This window comes from Phalacrocorax carbo, chromosome 15 (genome assembly GCF_963921805.1).
Source record: "Phalacrocorax carbo chromosome 15, bPhaCar2.1, whole genome shotgun sequence".
Lineage (NCBI taxonomy): Eukaryota > Metazoa > Chordata > Aves > Suliformes > Phalacrocoracidae > Phalacrocorax > Phalacrocorax carbo.
In genome coordinates, this window is record NC_087527.1 from 3,869,043 (window position 1) to 3,885,936 (window position 16,894).

At 50.5% G+C, this 16,894-nt stretch overlaps 1 protein-coding gene and 1 long non-coding RNA gene across 2 annotated transcripts in view; one reads left to right on the top strand and one right to left on the bottom strand.

Moving 5' to 3' along the window:
- Positions 1 to 2,723: 2,723 nt before the first annotated feature.
- On the bottom strand, positions 2,724 to 12,814 carry LOC135315799 (uncharacterized). Its single transcript, XR_010375283.1, has 2 exons — positions 12,737 to 12,814; positions 2,724 to 2,955 (listed from the first exon to the last, which is right to left on the bottom strand). It is a non-coding gene; the product is annotated as an uncharacterized LOC135315799 (long non-coding RNA).
- A 439-nt stretch (positions 12,815 to 13,253) lies between these two features.
- The window catches only part of FBXW8 (F-box and WD repeat domain containing 8), a 51,793-nt gene continuing 48,152 nt past the window's right edge, over positions 13,254 to 16,894 (top strand). Inside the window, exons 1-2 of the mRNA XM_064466135.1 lie at positions 13,254 to 13,862; positions 16,684 to 16,788. Of these exons, the coding sequence (XP_064322205.1) occupies positions 13,254 to 13,862; positions 16,684 to 16,788 (714 nt within the window). The remainder of the gene's footprint in view (positions 13,863 to 16,683; positions 16,789 to 16,894) is intronic.

Here is a 16,894-nt window from a genome sequence, read left to right on the forward strand (position 1 = left end):
AACCAGGGTTAAACTGGATATTTTAAAAAGGATAAAAACACCCCTTGTCAAAAAATGGAGGCATTCAAGAATAGCAATTATACCAGAAAATGTAAGGCTTTGACAAATACATACCCTCTAGTAAGTAATTCGATTTATGTACAGGGAATGCTGGCTCTGAAGTGCTGGTAAGCTCTTTCTCTAGGAAAGCTTGCTTGACCCAGCAAGTAATAGAGGAAAGTCTCCAAAACTCAACCCTCGGTTCACACTAAACATCCAATTTAGAATTACAGAAGTGAAGCAAATCAGGATTAAAGCAGGATTTGGGGTACTGGACATGCTCCTGTTTACACTTGGGAAGCACCCTAGATTTGGTTGGTTTTTCATGAGAATAACAATAGGCAGCACGTGTCTTCTAACGTTTTTGCTGACTGCTGGGAAGCACCGAGGAGGAGACTGATCCCCTGGGAGCTCTGGGTTTTTTGGTTTCTTTACAGAAAAGCCTGTCCGTGGGAGAGGAGCCAATCGCTTCACTGCTGAGGTGGATCACCGACTCAAGGGGCTTTCCCAAGGTGAGGACGCCATGGTAAGGACAGAACTTTCTCTCCTTTTCCTTTGCCGTGCTGTCACGTGTCAGGGGAACTGCCTCTTTGGGAAAAACACTACAAGAAGTCTCAAGGCTGCAGACCCAAAGAGCCAGCGTGGCAGGAAAAGCAACGGCAGTGCAAACTGTACGCCCGGAAGATGCAAGGGAAAACGGAGTGATGCATATTCCGGGTAAGAAGTTTATTAAACATTCAGAACTCAGGAGCTGATCACTGTTAAAGGTGAGGACTATGTGGGAGGGCCCTCTCTCTCGCACTGAGAGATGTACGGCGGCTCCTATGCCGGCTGGGTTGCCACCAGGCCGCCTCTGCGTGCGTGGGGTGCACGCGGGCGGTGAGGGAAGGCCTCCTGCAGGCTGCAAAGTGACACACCCAGTCTTCCTGATCAATTATTTTCTGTTCCAATTTGACTCGTGCAATACCGTACACACAATTTCACTTCCTCGTTTGAGTGATCTCTGTAAAGTTGTATTTTGAAGGCTAAGCCCGATCCAGCAGTCACTAATCCAGCACGTGCAGTGCTGCTGAAATCAGCTGAGGCTCCTCCTTTTGCTAGAAGAATTCTTACTTATTTCAGTAGGAGACTGAGCTGGGAGGGAGGGAGTACAGGATGCCGAGTATTACTGAGCACCAGGCCAAAAATGCTCGGAAAATGTTTTATCAGTCCCTGTGGTTCTGAGGCCATCCAAACTCTATCAATAGACAAACTACACTTAGCTACACGATCCCTCCCAGCACGGCACATAATATAAAGTAGGGCAAGGTTATTCATTAGGAACAATCTGCTCTTTCAGCATAGCCCTTTCTGCTGTTTGTGAACTGACTTGGATCAATAAAACCCATGAATATGTGTGCAGGGGCCCAAAACACATCAGTGAATATTTGATAAAGGGAGAATTTAGCTTTTAGATTCCTTAGAAACGTTTCACCTGCAGTAGTGAAAAACGCGAGGTTTGACTGGGACACGGTGACGACTCAGCTTGTTCCTGGGCGGGGCGAGGGTTCAGAAGTATTTTTAAAAGACAAGGAGCCAAACTTCCTTTGGAAATTGGGTTTTTAACATTCCTTTATGCTTTTGAAAATTCCCCCCTGCCACGAGAGGGACAATCTTCTGGTGCAAATATCTGAAGCTGGGAAAAAACGTTTCTAAAAAACTGTGCATAACAATTACTCTCAATAGCATCTGGAAGGTATCCTGAATCTGACAGGTAGGTTTGGCTGCAAGAAAAAAAGCGCTCAGTAGTAGACTGAAAAAAGCCTTTTGACTCCTAAGGACAAGTTCTCCTGTTATCCCCTAGCCTATCGGTTAGTCTAGATATAGTTCTCTTCCCTGGTTCACAGGATTTGAGACCGCTTAAACCACCATCCAGGAGAACACCCAGCTCCGAGGCTGTAGGAGGTTCTGCGCTAGCAGACCGTGACACGTACACTGCAGTGGAAAGAGCTGGCGTGTCTTTGCCACCTCAGTGAACGCCGCTTCCCGAGCCCCGAACCGTCAAAAGAAAAAGAACTGCCCCAAAGAAAATTAGTTTTATAAAGTTCTGGGCTAGGTTATTTGTTTTGTCTTAATTTATGCAGAGATCCAAAAAAGGAAAAAAAAAATAGCACCTTCTCAACAAGTATTATTTTTTTGCTATCTTGTGTATAAATATTAATAACCAAAATAGATTTCTCCTTGTCCCATGTTTCAGAACATCCTCTTAGGGAAACTGTAGCACCACAGAGAGGCAGGTTAGCCCCAGACAAATATTAAATGTAGCACCAGAGAAACTAAAGTCATAAGAAAAGCTTATTTCACCTGGTGCTATAGCGCTTAATATATACACACACAAACTGTCTGTTGTCCGAGCTGCTAAGCACCTGTTCCCCCACCACCACGGCTAGGACGTGCCCGCTTTGCAGCAAGTTTGGTCTCTCAAGATATTACTTAACTCTGGATGTATAGATTATTTCTCATCCTGCTGCACTGAAAGGAACGTTTACGCTGCCATAAACAAGGCGCGGTGGAGAAAATGCTGTCACAGCAAGGACATCACTAATCTTTTGACTCAGACTGCAGGAGCGTGAATGCTCAGACCACCATCATCTACAAGGAATGTTGCTTACGTTCTCAACAAGGCATGCACGTTTTAACGTATGCATACAGGAGGGTTTACATTCTTCTATATATAAGCATGTATGTGTCTCTGTTTTGCTGCTGGGCCCTTGAACAGCTCCTTCTGTGCAAATCCTTCTTCACGTTGCCCAAAGCACTTCCAACATCTTCCACTTCTTTCTTTATCTCCACTCTTCACAGCTGCTGCTCAGGTTCTGGATTCCCTGGAGGAAAAGGGGAAACAATTTTCTCCAAGGGCACAGGGTTTTTTCCAGCCTAAGAAAGCAAAAGAATTGTGTTTGGTTTTAATTATATTGATGCATTGGTTACAATAAAAGCTTCTTTTAAATTTATGATTGAACCCTCCTGCTAAATTTACTGACAAGAAGAGGTATATAATTTATGGGGATGCTGGTTTTGTGGTTCAACACAAGAGATTACGCCTTCAGCCCCGTGCTACTGCCGGATTTCTGGTGAGCTCTCATTTTGCAAGGCTCGTTATTTTGGGCGCTCCATCTTCATTTACATCACGTTAACAAAAATGTTAACTTTTCGGGAAGCCATTAATTTTGTCACAGGTAGGCAGTGGGTGCACTGAGTATCACAGGAGACTGGAAGAGCTCGCTCATTCCCGGTTCTGCCACTGATTAGATTTGTGGCCTTGGGCAAACCACTTCTTTCAGTTGCCGCTGTAAAATGAGGGCAGTAATAACTTATTTGCCTCATAGGTGGGCTGCGAGCCTTAATTAATAAAGTGCTCAGAGAAAGGCACCTATCTAAGTGCAAATTAGCAGGAGAGGTGCCCAAGGGGCCTCTCCGATGAAATTCCCATGTCCCACATTTATACCTAGGTTGGTTGATACCAGCGTTCGCTGGGGTAGATCCCACCTCTCAGACGGTGTTGTCTAGCTTGCAGAGACTGTAACAATAAGTGATCTTATAAAAACCTCAGTGGAGAAATCTCTGCTGGCCTTTTGGATGAGGTGATTTCACGCGGGTGGGAGAAAGGAGGGGGGAGTAGCTGACTATGCAACTGCATCAGCTATGAAGTCAGAGTGTAATTAGGGCTGGCAAACAGCTTTGGGGCAGATCCTGGTCGGCATTACTCTGATGTAAACCCACAATCATTTCCCTCCCTTCTGTAGCACTACCCTCTTTATGCCACTGGGAAGGTTATCGCGATTTGGTGGCACTGCCTCTGAGATGAACTGAAACCTCCACTGTGAGGAAAGTGGGCAAATTCTGGTGCTGCAATGGACTCTGAGTAACCAGGAATGTCTCTGGTTCAGCCTCGTAAGATTTAACCCTATCTGCTTCATCCCAGTCACCGTCAGCTGCTCCAGCCGCTGCTGCGCACAGGATGTGGCAGTTACAACCTCTCCCCCCTCGGTTTACAGTCTTGCTTTCTAGTTTTGATGAATATGAATATGAAGAAACAGTGCAAACAGCTGGAAGGACTAAAGCCAGAATGAATCATCTAGACTTGAAGCACATTTTCATTTGTCTTGCTGTGATCAAGGGTACCAGCTAGCCACACAGTTTCTAAGCCTTCTGTATCTGCATGCACGCAGACTTTCACATACACACCTGCCCTCTGGACGTACTGGAGGTATTTTGAAAGAGTTTTTGTAAAGCTACTTAGCTTTTTTGGCAGAACATGAATAGGAAAGGTGTTCACTACTTGAGAAAGTATGAATATGGTAACGCTGGCTCCACAAAAAGAGCCACCAGAGCACAGACCATCAATAAACAGCTGGCAATATGTAGCCCAGGAGCTGCAATGCATCCCTGTTCAGCCTCCTGCCTGCCTGGGTGGGAGGGGGTGGGAGGCAGCCCTTCCTGCAGCCCTGCGCTCCCACACAGGCCTCCTGGGATCCCCGCCTGCAACTGCACGCGCAGGTCCAGGCCCGTGCTGAGCACAGACAGACAGACGGCACCATGGCTTGCTCTAGGCTTGTGAACCGTCATGAGGAGGAGGTGCTGGGCACCTGCATTCCTCACACAAGATGTCTTTATAGACATCTTTATAGCTGGGGTGGGGAAGCAGGGCACGACCTGAGCTGTGTGTAGGGTACTGAGGAACAGGGAGGAAGAGCCCGTGATGTGGTTGCTTATACTCCAAGAGGTGAGATATTTACCCAAGTTACACTGGAATAAAGACTTCAGGAGTTGATTAAAGGATTTCCTCCAAAGCAAAAACATTTAATCCTAATTTATTATTTCTCCTTTAGTAGCACTTCCGATTGCCAGCGATGAACCCTTGTCCTGCTGTGCCATCTACGGCCTGCAGCATCATTCTTGGTGTCATTATATTTTACAAAATGTCTCTCTGTGTCACTTAGCATATAGAAAATCTATAAAAACCTGTAAAAGTTGATAAATCCTAGAATGTCTTGAACTCCGAGTGATAAATCTGCACGGGGCCAGGCAAAGAGCTCAGCACAATGTTTATGCATCTCACAAGCCCTATTCTAAGAGCTTAAATGGCTCTTAAGTTCTGCATCAGCCTTGTGCTGGTCTTCTGCATAAAGGTGAATTTCATGGAAAGAATAAAGGAGAACCCCAGAATCCTGGCCTTCAGCCCATCTTTCAATAAAACAATTCTGAATATCCTAGGCTGTGTTAAAGCCATTTCTGGGTGCATATTGGCTGCATTGCCAGTATCTGAATCGTTAATGGAATATACTTTGAGCCAAATTCTGATCTCATTTACAGGACTGTAAATCCAGGGTAACCCAACTGACTTCAGTGGAGTTACTCCAAATTTCCCACAATAGGCACTCAACAGATAGATCAAAATTTGGTACTTCAGGTCTGAAAAAGGCTGAGGAAAGCCAAACTACACCCCATTTGTTATACTGGGGTGGATAGTAAGATGGAAAGAGAGCCAGCAGATCCCCTCTGCAGAGCTGCTGAAAAATTGCTTATTTTGCATGCCATTCATAGAGTCTTGAAATTTTGGGGGCAATTGTCCACTACTATCAAAATTTTTCATTTACTTATAAAAACAAAGGATTATAGCTGACTCCCTATATGAAAAATGCAGCATCTGTTGAAAACATGGATTGAAGTAACAAAGTAAAAAAAAATCTCTTGCTCTGAAATTTTTCATGGGAACCAACATTCCCTTCGGTGGTGTATCCCTCTCTTCCTGGTCATTTAGGGAGATGCAGATTCTGCACAGAGAGTTGCTCTTATTCATTGCACCTATTAAGCAATAAGGTTGTGAGACGACAAATCACGTTGGCTGATACTTGCAAGACCACCTCAGCCAGCCCCGACACATCCCATTGCTTTTTACAGATACGGGCATCTCGGCTTCTCAATTACTTTGAACTCTCCAGCCTTAAATCCTACAGTTCTATCTCACAGCTTGCTAAGCTGGCGTTTACCACAAAAAAAGCAAGCTGCTCTTCTCAGGGATGCTGAGTCGGATGGGCATGAAATGACTCGGGTAGGGGGTCCCTAGTCTCATCTCAGCATTTCTTTGACTAATCTTTATTCAGAGACAGGACGCAAAGCCATGCTTGGGTACCACCTGCATAAAGCAATAGGAGAATCTGAGCTCATGTCCCCTAAAGCAGTTGGCAAAATGAGTTCTGCTCATGGCTAACATGTCAGCATGTAACTTCTTGATTTAAATGGATTACACAGGCAATTCAGTTGGCACACGTTCCACTCCTAATAAACTAAATAACAGCTATTGATATACTTTAAGAAAAAAAAAATATTCAAGGGCTTGGATTGCTAAGGGAAAGCTTGAGGCAGGGACAAAACGAGGCGCTCTCGCTTCCGTCCTCACGCAGCAGCAGGTTAATGAGAAAACAAGGGCTGGGCAAGAGCCCTGTCAAATTCCCAAGCAGCCTGCATCCATGTACACTCACACTTCATTAGCATCTCTGCAGGAAACGGAAGGGTAACTTGGAAAAGCAAAATGCAATTAGGAGGGGGGTTGAGAGGTAAGACAAAAGTAGAGTAGAACTAGTAGGGAAAAACTCAAAAGAATGGTGTGTCAAGAGAGATCTTAGCACCGCAAGACCAAGGAACCCAGACAGGGTAAACAAGTATCTTGGGGCTCCAATCTTTCCACAAAGTGGCCTGCTCGGCCACAGCCCACCTGCGGAAAGAGGCATTCCTGGACTGCTGTTTATTTTTGAAAGCTCTGCTGCTTGTTTATCATGAAAGTTAATGTTGAAGGTTTTCCTTGTGCGGTTCAGCTGTGAAGTTGGGGCAAGGGTGGTGGGGACCTTTGGCATTTTTGAGTAGGATGCTTGCCACTAGGAAGAGCAGGCTCCTTCTTCCTTAGTTATCCAGGAGGATAAACAGCAGCGCTCGCCTCTTTGTGCCAGGGATGCGTATGGGGTGCAACACGCTGAACATTTGTCCTCGTGCAAAACTGCAGCTCACTGCTGAGCTAGTCGGCTTAGTCCTGCGCTAGCTGTACTGCCTCTGGTCCTTAATTTTCTTTGCACTCCTGCACAGCTCAGTGTGACATCTCCAGAAATCTTATCAGCCCAGTTTTAATACAGATAATTAACTGCACTGAGACTTTGGACAGAGTGGCTCTGCATGAACCTCGCAGCAAACAGTGGGGGGAATTACTGGCAACACAGTGGGCACAGAACCAGGCTGGTGAAGCTGGCAGGGACAAGTAGGGTTTGCTTTTAATACACTGCCACTTCTGAACTAATAGAGCGAAATACAAGTGACACTGAATGCCAGCCTGGCACATGACAACTATACTTCATGCCCTGGCTGGATATTTCAAGGTGATGTCAGATTATATATTATAAAACTGCCATTTGCAAAGCATTCATCCCCAAATCCCAAGCGTGGTCCACAGATACAAGAAGCCGGTCACACGCAGTGGCCCTAATCCTGCTTCCACTGGCATCACCTGTGGGCCGTGAGAGCAGGAGAAGCTTGCAGTACACAGAAGTACACAGGATTATTCCCTGAGCTGCACTGTTGTGTAAAGCCACAAGGACCTGAGGGAACAACTACCGACCTTCTTCCTCAGAAACAGTACATACGCTCACGGCAGCCAATACAAAATGCTATTACTGCTTGCAAAAGCAGGAGGGGAACTCAAGTAGTAAGCCAAGCTGAAACGGGCCTTTTCCTCTAACTTCTCTGTTCCTTCTGCACCCACTAGATCACAAGACAAATGCTGACTTTGCAGCACATTTATTAAGCGTACAAGTTACTCTCCTCTTATGACCTGTTCCATGAAATTCCAGGCTCACAAGTGCTCAGAGCCTGGACTTTACATTTTGTTAGAGAACAATATTATCACTGCAAAGGGTCTCTGAGGATGGCAGAAAAATATATATTTTGTTCAGAAATACTCTGCTGAGTTAATAAAACACTGCTGCCTTATCACATCTCTAAGTCTAACCCAGCTCACCACACTGTCACCTGGGCTCTGAGGCACTGCAGAGCATCGGATACCTCCACTGTCATGACCAAAGTACTATTCAGGAAAAATTGAAAATATTTTTAACAGCAAAAATAACCCAGAAACTGAAGTGTAGATGATATATGTAATTATTCTGGGGCGCATTGTATTTTTATCTGCAGCTTGGTCACTTGTGCCTTAGAAGCTTGCCAGGAGTTGGACAGGTCTGCCTGCTGTGGATAGCGGCAACCAGGAGACTGTTACTAGCTTGTTATTCTTCCACATCTGGCCTCTTTATCCCTGAAGCTGCTTCACATCACACACAAGGATCCTCTTTTCAGAGACTCACATTTGTATTGGTGTCCACGAAGCCCCAGAGCATTTGGAGGCAGCTCAGCGCGTCCTGTCTGCGGCAGCCTTTGAAGCTGCGAGGAAGGACTGTGCATGCTGAAGAGCTCGCCTTGGTTGTGTTGAGGATAATGCTTTGCCTTTCCATAGTGTCTTTATCAAAGCAGTTTATAAGCAACTAGTTACTGTTGGACCTGAAGCACAGAAAGCCAGGTGGAGGTGAGAGCTCCACAGAGTCAACACCAGAAGAGACTGGGAAACAAAAAATAATTCTGCCTAAGCAAAACTATGCAAACCTTCACAAAAAAAATAAAAATCCAGACAGCTTTGGCCTCGTGGGATTGTCAGGAAGTCTGGGCTGAGTGTGTGCACAGATCCACGGGGCCAGCGAACAGGCTTTCTCTGCCAGCCCTTCTCACCTGCCACCTTCACTACATGGGATGAAGTCCCAGCCTGGGCAGGGAGGAATTTCCCTGGGCTTGTTAGGGAGGAAAGGACACCAGAGACAGTAGATAAGGGAGATCACTGCAGTCCCCCTTGGATTTCAACTTGTTTTGAGCTCAGAGAAGCAAGCAGAGTCAGACAGGTGGGTTTGCTTCCAAACACTAGAATCAAACTTTCCACAAACTGATGGGAAGGGGAAGAAGATCTCTAAGCTCTGCTCCTGACCACAGCCCCATGGCTCTAACCCCTGTCCTACACCACTGACACTCTCGGAGGGCTTTGCTGGGCACAGCTCTGCAGACACCATCCCCCATGATTCTATAGAAATTGAGGCTTTGATTCATCAAAACCTCCAGTTTTGTTCTGGTTTTGTTTTCAAAGAAAGCTTTCCAAAGGTAACCAGCTGAACCTGCTGACAGATGCGGCAGTTGTGGCTCAGACAGACAGACAACAACAATGCCCCCTCTATATACCAGCGCACATACCCCCCCACACCCCCAGTGCATACACACATACCTGCTGGAACACCTTACTTTTAAAGTCTCTCGAAAACTACACTTTTTCTCACCGCATACTTAGGTATCTAACTGTATTTCATTCACCAAAAAGCATGTAAGCCATTTTGCAACGTAAGACCTGATTCCTGACAGCCAAGGTCTGGCCCAAGCATTGCGAACAGCCCAGTTAAACTGAAATTGTATGAGGTGAGCCCAGTATTGGTGGCATTTTTCAACTGCTTCATTTTAAGCTCTTGTCTAAACCCTATCCAAGCTGGTGGGTTATGAGTATATGCTGAAAGTCAGACATGCACTTAAGGTCTTTCCTGAACACAGCCAGACTTTGAGGGACATTCACAGATATAATTTAAAGCACCCAGAAGAGGACCCCTTGCTCCTCACGCCTGTGAGGAGAAATCCATGTCCCAAAGAACACTTCAGAGCACCCAAAATCCCTGAGGTGACTCAGATATTACCCTAGGCTGGAGCCTCACATTTTAGGGTACTTGTGACAACTACCGCCCTCCCTTACAATGGCTGTGAGCTGCTTCCCTCCCGAAGACTTTATCCCTGTTAGATCGCTGGTGCTCCCAGGGCTGAGGGTGCAGAGCTGTCCCCAGCAGCCCAGGAGGTGTCACCGGGATGACAACAAGGGTTACAGGACCAGGTATGTCCCATTTCCCTGCTGCTGGTTTGCTCGGTGGCTCTGGAGCACAGTGGAGGCTCTAGGAACCCGCAGTAACCAGGCTTAGATGCTTTTCCCTGGCTGGTGACTTGAAACCTGCCTTGGCAAAAGCCTCCAGCACTGGGCAATGCGTTATCCAAAACACAGAGCCAGGCACAGCGAAAGTCCCAGGCTGTCTCGCTGGATGGTCCTGTGGTGACATCTCACCACCCAGGGACATTAGCGATGGGTGCCTCATAGCACCTGTGGGTCTACAGCCTGCCGGGGGATGGCAGGCCACAGGGGAAGCTCCTCCACTCGCAAGAGGACTGGAGGCTTGGCAGGCACGGGTGTGCGGGGCAAGCACCCTCCATCTCCAAGGGCAGGCAGTCGGGGTGACACAGGACCTGCTCTGATCGCCCCGAGCGGCCCTGCACCGCTGGCCCACAGCGAGCACAGGCTCACTTGGTGCGGGCACGGAGCTGAAACCACCCCATGAGAGGATGGATGACCGGGCTGGGCGGGAGGCACAGGGCTGGAAGCAGCGGAGGTTTGGGGAAGGGGAAAGGGGTCTGTTGAGGAGTCAGAGGAAAGAGAGGGAGAGATCGGTGTGATGTTAGCGCCGGTTCCCGCAGCCCGGGGCTCCGAGCGCTCCCCGGCCGCGCTCAGCCGCCGCAGCCCGGCGGGTACCGCGGACAGCGCGCTCCGCCGGCCCGGGCCGCGCCGAGCCCCCCGCCGCAGCGCGGCCGGACAGAGCCGGGCCCCCGGGCCGGCCCCCGCCGCTCCGCCGCACCACCCCCCACCGGGCCGGGCCACGGCGTACCGACCCCTGCCCCGCGGTGCCGCGCCGGGCGGCGCCGCACCCCGCCGGCCGCCCCGCCGCCCCCCGGCCCCCGGTCCCCGTCCCGCGGCGCGGTGCCGACCTGTTGCGCGTCCCGCCTGCTCCCCGCTCCGGCCAGCGCCCCTCTCGCCTAGAGGCTCCTCCTGCGGATCAGCCAGGCCAGCGCGGCGGCGGGCGGGAGGGCGCACAGCAGGCACACCAGGGCGGCCAGGCGGCGGCCGGCCGAGGGCCCGCGGCCCCGCGCCTTGCGCCGCGCCGCCCGCAGCTCCAGCTCATCGCCCAGGCGGCGCAGGCGGGCGGCGACCAGGCGGGCGGCGGCGGAGGGCCGTGCGGCGCGGCCGGGGCTGCAGGGGCAGGGCGCGGGGGGGCCGCCGTGCAGCGCGCAGGGGCACATGGCTGCGCCGCCGCTCGCCGCCGAGTGCCGCGCCGTGTGCGGGAGGGCGGGCGGGCCGGGCCGGGCCGGGGCGGCGGCGGGCGGGGGACGGGGGGGTTACATCATCCCCCGCGGGGCGGCGCTCGGCCGCGGGGAGCGGCGGGGGGGCGGAGGGGACAGTGCGGGGGGGCGGGGGGACGGCGGGGGGGATGGAGGGGGGGGATGGAGGGGACAGGGCGGGGGGGGGATGGAGGGGACAGGGCAGGGGGGCGGGGGGACGGCGGGGGGGAATGGAGGGGACAGGGCGCGGGGGGATGGAGGGGACAGTGCGGGGGGGCGGGGGGGGGCGGGGGGGATGGAGGGGACAGTGCGGGAGGGTAGGAGGGGACTGTGTGTGGAGATGGAAGGGACCACGGGCGAGTGGGGGGGGGCAGCAGGGGAATCGAAGGGACAGTGGGGAAATTGAGGGGACAGTGTGGGATGGGGGGAATGGAGGGAACAGCAGGGCAATCAAGGGGACAGCAGGGGATGGAGGGGACAGTGTTTGTGTGGTGGGGTATTTTGTTACCTAGGGATGGTGTGGGAGTTTGATGGGACAGAGTAGGGATGGAGGGATGCGGGTGACAGCGTGGGATGGCGGGGACAGTGTGGAGATGCCAGGGGGGCAGTGAGGCGATTACATAGAGCTGGAGAGGATTTCATCACCCAAAGCATTACTGATTCTCATCCCATTTCAGGTGGCCAAGGCAGGAGTGCACAGCCCCAGGCCCTCACCCAGGGGGACACAGAGCTCCCCCAGCTGTCAGCGCACAGGAGGAGGGCTGAGACCCCCCAGGCATGACTCCCCATCACACACCAGCCCTGGGATGGCAGCAGGGGCTCCCTGCAGCTCCCTGTGGGGCAGGAATCACCCAAACCGGCCCATTTCTTTTCTGCCTGGCAGGGAGACTGCTGCCACCTCCTTAGCAGATCACCCTGGCATTGAAAAGGGGTGTAAGGAGACCCTCCTGGGGCTCACCTTCCCAACCTGTCTACTCTCCCTGGAGCAGCCCTGCATCCCGCTACAGGTGGAGCTTCTGCTCTGCAGCCCCTCCATTTGCAGGGCTCACCACGGTCAGCATATGCACCCCGGGAGACCCTTCTCTGAGTTCAAATGATTGTTTTGTAGTGAAAACAAGTCTTTTGTGGGGTTTCTACGTACAGGAATTCCTCCTCAAAATGAGGTATTTCAGGTCTTTCCCGATTCCAGAATGCCTGTTTGTGTTCATTAAGTTGGGTTTTGTAACCTGTGCAAGTAGCAACAAGCTGCAAAGCATAAAAACCAGCAAGTGGCTGCTGAGGATGCTGAATGGCAGCAGCCGGAGGTGGAGGCGAGGGCGGAGGTACCTTGGCACAAGCTGCTGCCGAGAGCAAGGGCTGCGCGTTTTAACATGTTCACTTGTGCCCAGCGAGGACCAGCTGTTTGAGTGAAACGTGGACAAGTATTGCTTACCTGTTTTACTTTCCGAAGCACTCCACTGAAGTTATGCTGAAGGCTTGAATACTTGTGGCCTTTCCACTCCTCTGGGCAGCTGGGCTGGCTGAAGCAAGAGTAGCTCAGTGCCGTGTTTCAGCGGTTGGGTTTAGCCATCATTTGGAACACAGCCTTTAAGCAACAGGGTGGGTTGATACTGGAGAGGCACGGAGCAAACATCATCTCCTCCCCACAGCGCCATGAAAGTGGCAGCTCTGGGGCTGCATTGGCTGCAGGAGGAGGTGGGCACGATTTGGGGTGCGCTGGGCAGGGCATCTTCCCCAGGAGGTGCGATGGACATGTTGTGGGGCAGGACCAGCCCTGCCCACAGGCTCCAGTTCAGATCTGGCCAACAAAACGAGTGGAAAAATGGGTTGACCTGGGCCTGTCACCTGGCAGCAGAGCGACACACCTCTGTGCCTCTTCCGTAGGCAATGGCCCACTCAGCGGTGTCTCTTCTGTTCTTCTGGGGGCAGCTTTTCCCCCATGGGGCCACATGGGTGACCCTGGCAGGAGGCAGCTGGGGGCTTCCCTGGGGAGCCCAGGGCGCCCGCACAGGACACTGCCCTCACCCCGGCCCTCGCTCGGTCACCTGTGGCTTCCCAAGGCCGAGCCGTGGCCACCGGGCCCCCGGGCCTCCCGCCCCAGCCCTTACCCCCATCCCGGGTCCACAAAATGGCGGCCTCCGGCCCCTGTCAGCCCGGCCGCGGCCCGCCCCGGCGGCACTAGGAACCTTCGCGCGGCGGAACGCGCGGGTGAGGGGGGCGGTTTCCGGGCCGGGCCGGCGGGAGGCTGGGCCGGGTCCGGCCCCGCCGCCATGGCCGAGGGCTCGGCGGAGCTGGAGCTGTTCCGCCGCCGCTGGCGGGAGGAGTTGGCTGGGGGCGCGAAGCGGCGGCGGCGGGAGGCGGCGGAGCCCGCGGCGGAGCCCGGGAGCCGCCGCAGCGCCGAACCGAGCGAGCCGGGCTACCTGGCACTGGCCCGCGGCCTGCTGGACGGCGGCGCCCCGGCCTGCCGCAGCCCGTCACCCGCCCGCCCTGCCGAGGAGCCCGCGGGGGACGGAGGCGGCGACAGCGACGACTTGTTGGGGCAGCTCATCCGGGACCTGGTAGGGCTGCGCGGAGCCGGGGCCGCGCTCGGCTGGCGGGGGGGCCTGGGGCGGCCCCGGCGCTTCGTCTCGGGGTTCGGGGTCGGGGCCTGGCGTGGCAGGGGCCGGCGCGGGTGGGAGCCCTGGCGGTGGCGTGGGCCGGGGCCGGGGCCGGGGCCCTGGCGGTTTGTACCTGGGAGGGGGTGGGAAAGGGTTCCTGTGAGCTTATTCATAACCTCAGCTTCTGAATATGTTTTGTTTTATAAGCTGTTAACCCTCCCAAATTACCTTTTTTTCCCATAAATTTTTTTTTTCTTCTAAAGGTTTTGATATTTGATGCAGGTGCAGTAATTAAGGGTATGCTTCATTGTGACGCAGCAGCGTAGTAAGAAAATAAGTATTAATTCTTTAAATAAAGGAGTTAATTTGAAAATAGTCTTAAATACAGTTCTGAACTAGATAAAAGTTATTTTGGTAAATCCTCCAAATGCAATAGAGATTTTATTTACCGCGTAAGAAAACTAGGGGGAAACCCATTTTCTTGCTTCTCACTAACCTAACTGTGACTAATTACTCTTTGCTTAAAAAAATTAAAAGGAACAGATTAAATTTCTGTCTGCAAGGCACAAATTAATCCATTTACAGAATTAGTGCTCCATTAGCACACAGGAGCCCAAATCTGTCTCAGAGGGGATGGTAGTATTTGAGTTTTGGATTCATTCCAGTAGACTTTTAGATAGGCTGGTGCTGACTTAACATTACCGCTTCGTTTGCAGCAGTGAACACTGTGCTGAAGACAAGCTGTGTAAATTTTTGAGATGTAGGAAGGGAAAAGCTTGATCTGCCTCTAATGTTAAGGTTGCATTAGAATGGAATTAGGATGAGCCTTTGCTTGTGCTTTGTCCCAAGCTCATGCTCACAGTTTGACTATAAATACTCTTGCAGATTAGTTTAAAAAATCTGTATAGCTGTTCCCCCCCCCCCCTTTTTTTTGGGGGGGAGGGAACTGTCAGTCTTGACTGTTGTGTCTGTACCAGTCTGTCTGTAGGCAGTCTGGCTCTCTGATGATATCTTTGGGTACATGCAGACAGACCAGGTTCTGCTGGTTGGATGCGAGTCAACTCCAATTTGGAAGCAATATATTCGTAGTGGTGCTGTGCCTGAGCTCATAAGCCTAGAGCTAATAAGCCTTGCCGAATGGCTCATCTTATTTGTTTGGGCAGCGCGTTGCTCTAAAATGGTTATGCAGCTCCTGGATCCGAGATGGTTCACATCTGGCCAGCTTGAGGTCTGTCTGCATGTGGCCATGGAGTTGTGCTCTCAGAGTTCCTTTTATATTTTTGTTTGGTGTCCCCTTTTGGAAATAGATGCAATTTATACCACATGAAAGCAAATAATCTTCTGCAAATCCGCAGCAGGGAGTGGAGCCTGTGGTCCCTGTGCAGAGGGAAAGGGAGCTGTTTGTGCAGGAAAATGGTGGACAAGGAGGGAGAGGAATGGGAAGGTTGGTCACAGGTGTAGTTTAAATAACTTCAGAACAAGCGCAGGGTTCCAGAGTTTATAAACTGCGGCTGTTTTGCTAAAAATACCTAATGGGAACATTGCCCATATTTGTGCTGCCTAATCATTTATCAAGTGTAGAATACCTTTTGCATTAAAAACTTTCATGCAGCTGTATTATACGATAGTTTTCCTCTGTAACTGTGCTTCAGATAAACCCAGCTTTGCCTATTTTTGCCACTTCATTGGCACTGCAAAGTGTCCAGGTTTAAATGAACACGGGGTAGTTGTAGAAGAGACCTACAAAGAAACAAAGGTACTGGGGCTAGAGAGGTGCTAAGAGGCAGGGGGTGATCCTGATCTGGGTCTGCCTGACTTTCTGACAGCAAACAACTGAGATAGGTTTTAGCCGAGTAGCTGATTTTGTGCATGGGGATTGATGGAGAGCGGTGAGGTGTTTGGGAGCACCTGTGGGGGTATAGAAACCAGGAAAAAAAACACTAGGGAGCAAAACTTCAAAATGGGTGCCATAGAAAGGGTCAGAATGGGCTGATCTTGCTTGCTTTCTGTATTATATAGAATGAAAATTTAGAATGTCCAGACAGAGGGAGTGGACAAATCTTGATGCAATAACTGCAGGAAGTAGGGTTAATAATTATGAAGTTAAAACAAACAAAAAAATCCAGGGAAAAAAATATGCTGCACTTAGCTGTAAGACTAAAATGATGGATTCTTTGGTTTTGATTTTTTTTAGGTACTTAATCATTTAAAGCAGCAACTCCTTCAGAACATGTCATATTAAAAAGACATCTATATGTTACTAGTGAAAGACAGAAACAAACTGTAATGTGATCTCCATTCAGTTTTTATATCACAATATTTGTTCATTTTGCATCATGTGTTTGAAATCCTCTACCTGAAATTAATAATGGCAGTATGTCTTCCAAGTGCTTGTTTGATCTCTTTGACGCTGAAACCTTAGACAAACCTTTTTACTAGAACTTGTATCTTGCCCTTTCTCTGCCATCTGACTATAGATAAGCCTTACAGTTCTCCTCAGTTTGCTTTTTAGCTCCTCTTAGCCTTCTAATAGTCTTTACCTGATATGACTTGCAGAGAACAGAGAGTAGCTCAGGTAACTTTGTGCCAGCATGGACTGGCTGATGTTGTCCTGATATAGGAAGGAAAGGCAGAATTACTTCTGCCTTTTTTATAAAACTGTAATTGCACAACAGGATGAGTGAGGATACAATGTCCTTTCTTCCTACTATGGTAGCTTTTGATACTCTCTAGCTGTACGTTAAAGAAGCCTAACAAATTATTTTCTCTTCTTGCTTTTCAGAATGAAATAAATGAGGTTCCTTTCTTTGATATCCAGCTGCCTTATGAGCTGGCACTGAAGATATTTCAGTACCTGGGCAAGACTGAATTGGGAAGGTGTGCTCAGGTAAGTGCTGCTGACAGCTTGCTTCTCTGATACCCCGTAAAATTGGCAGAAATATTCAAGAAACAGTCAGGCACCTTGATGCAGGGGAGGTGTGTGGTAGCCCTAG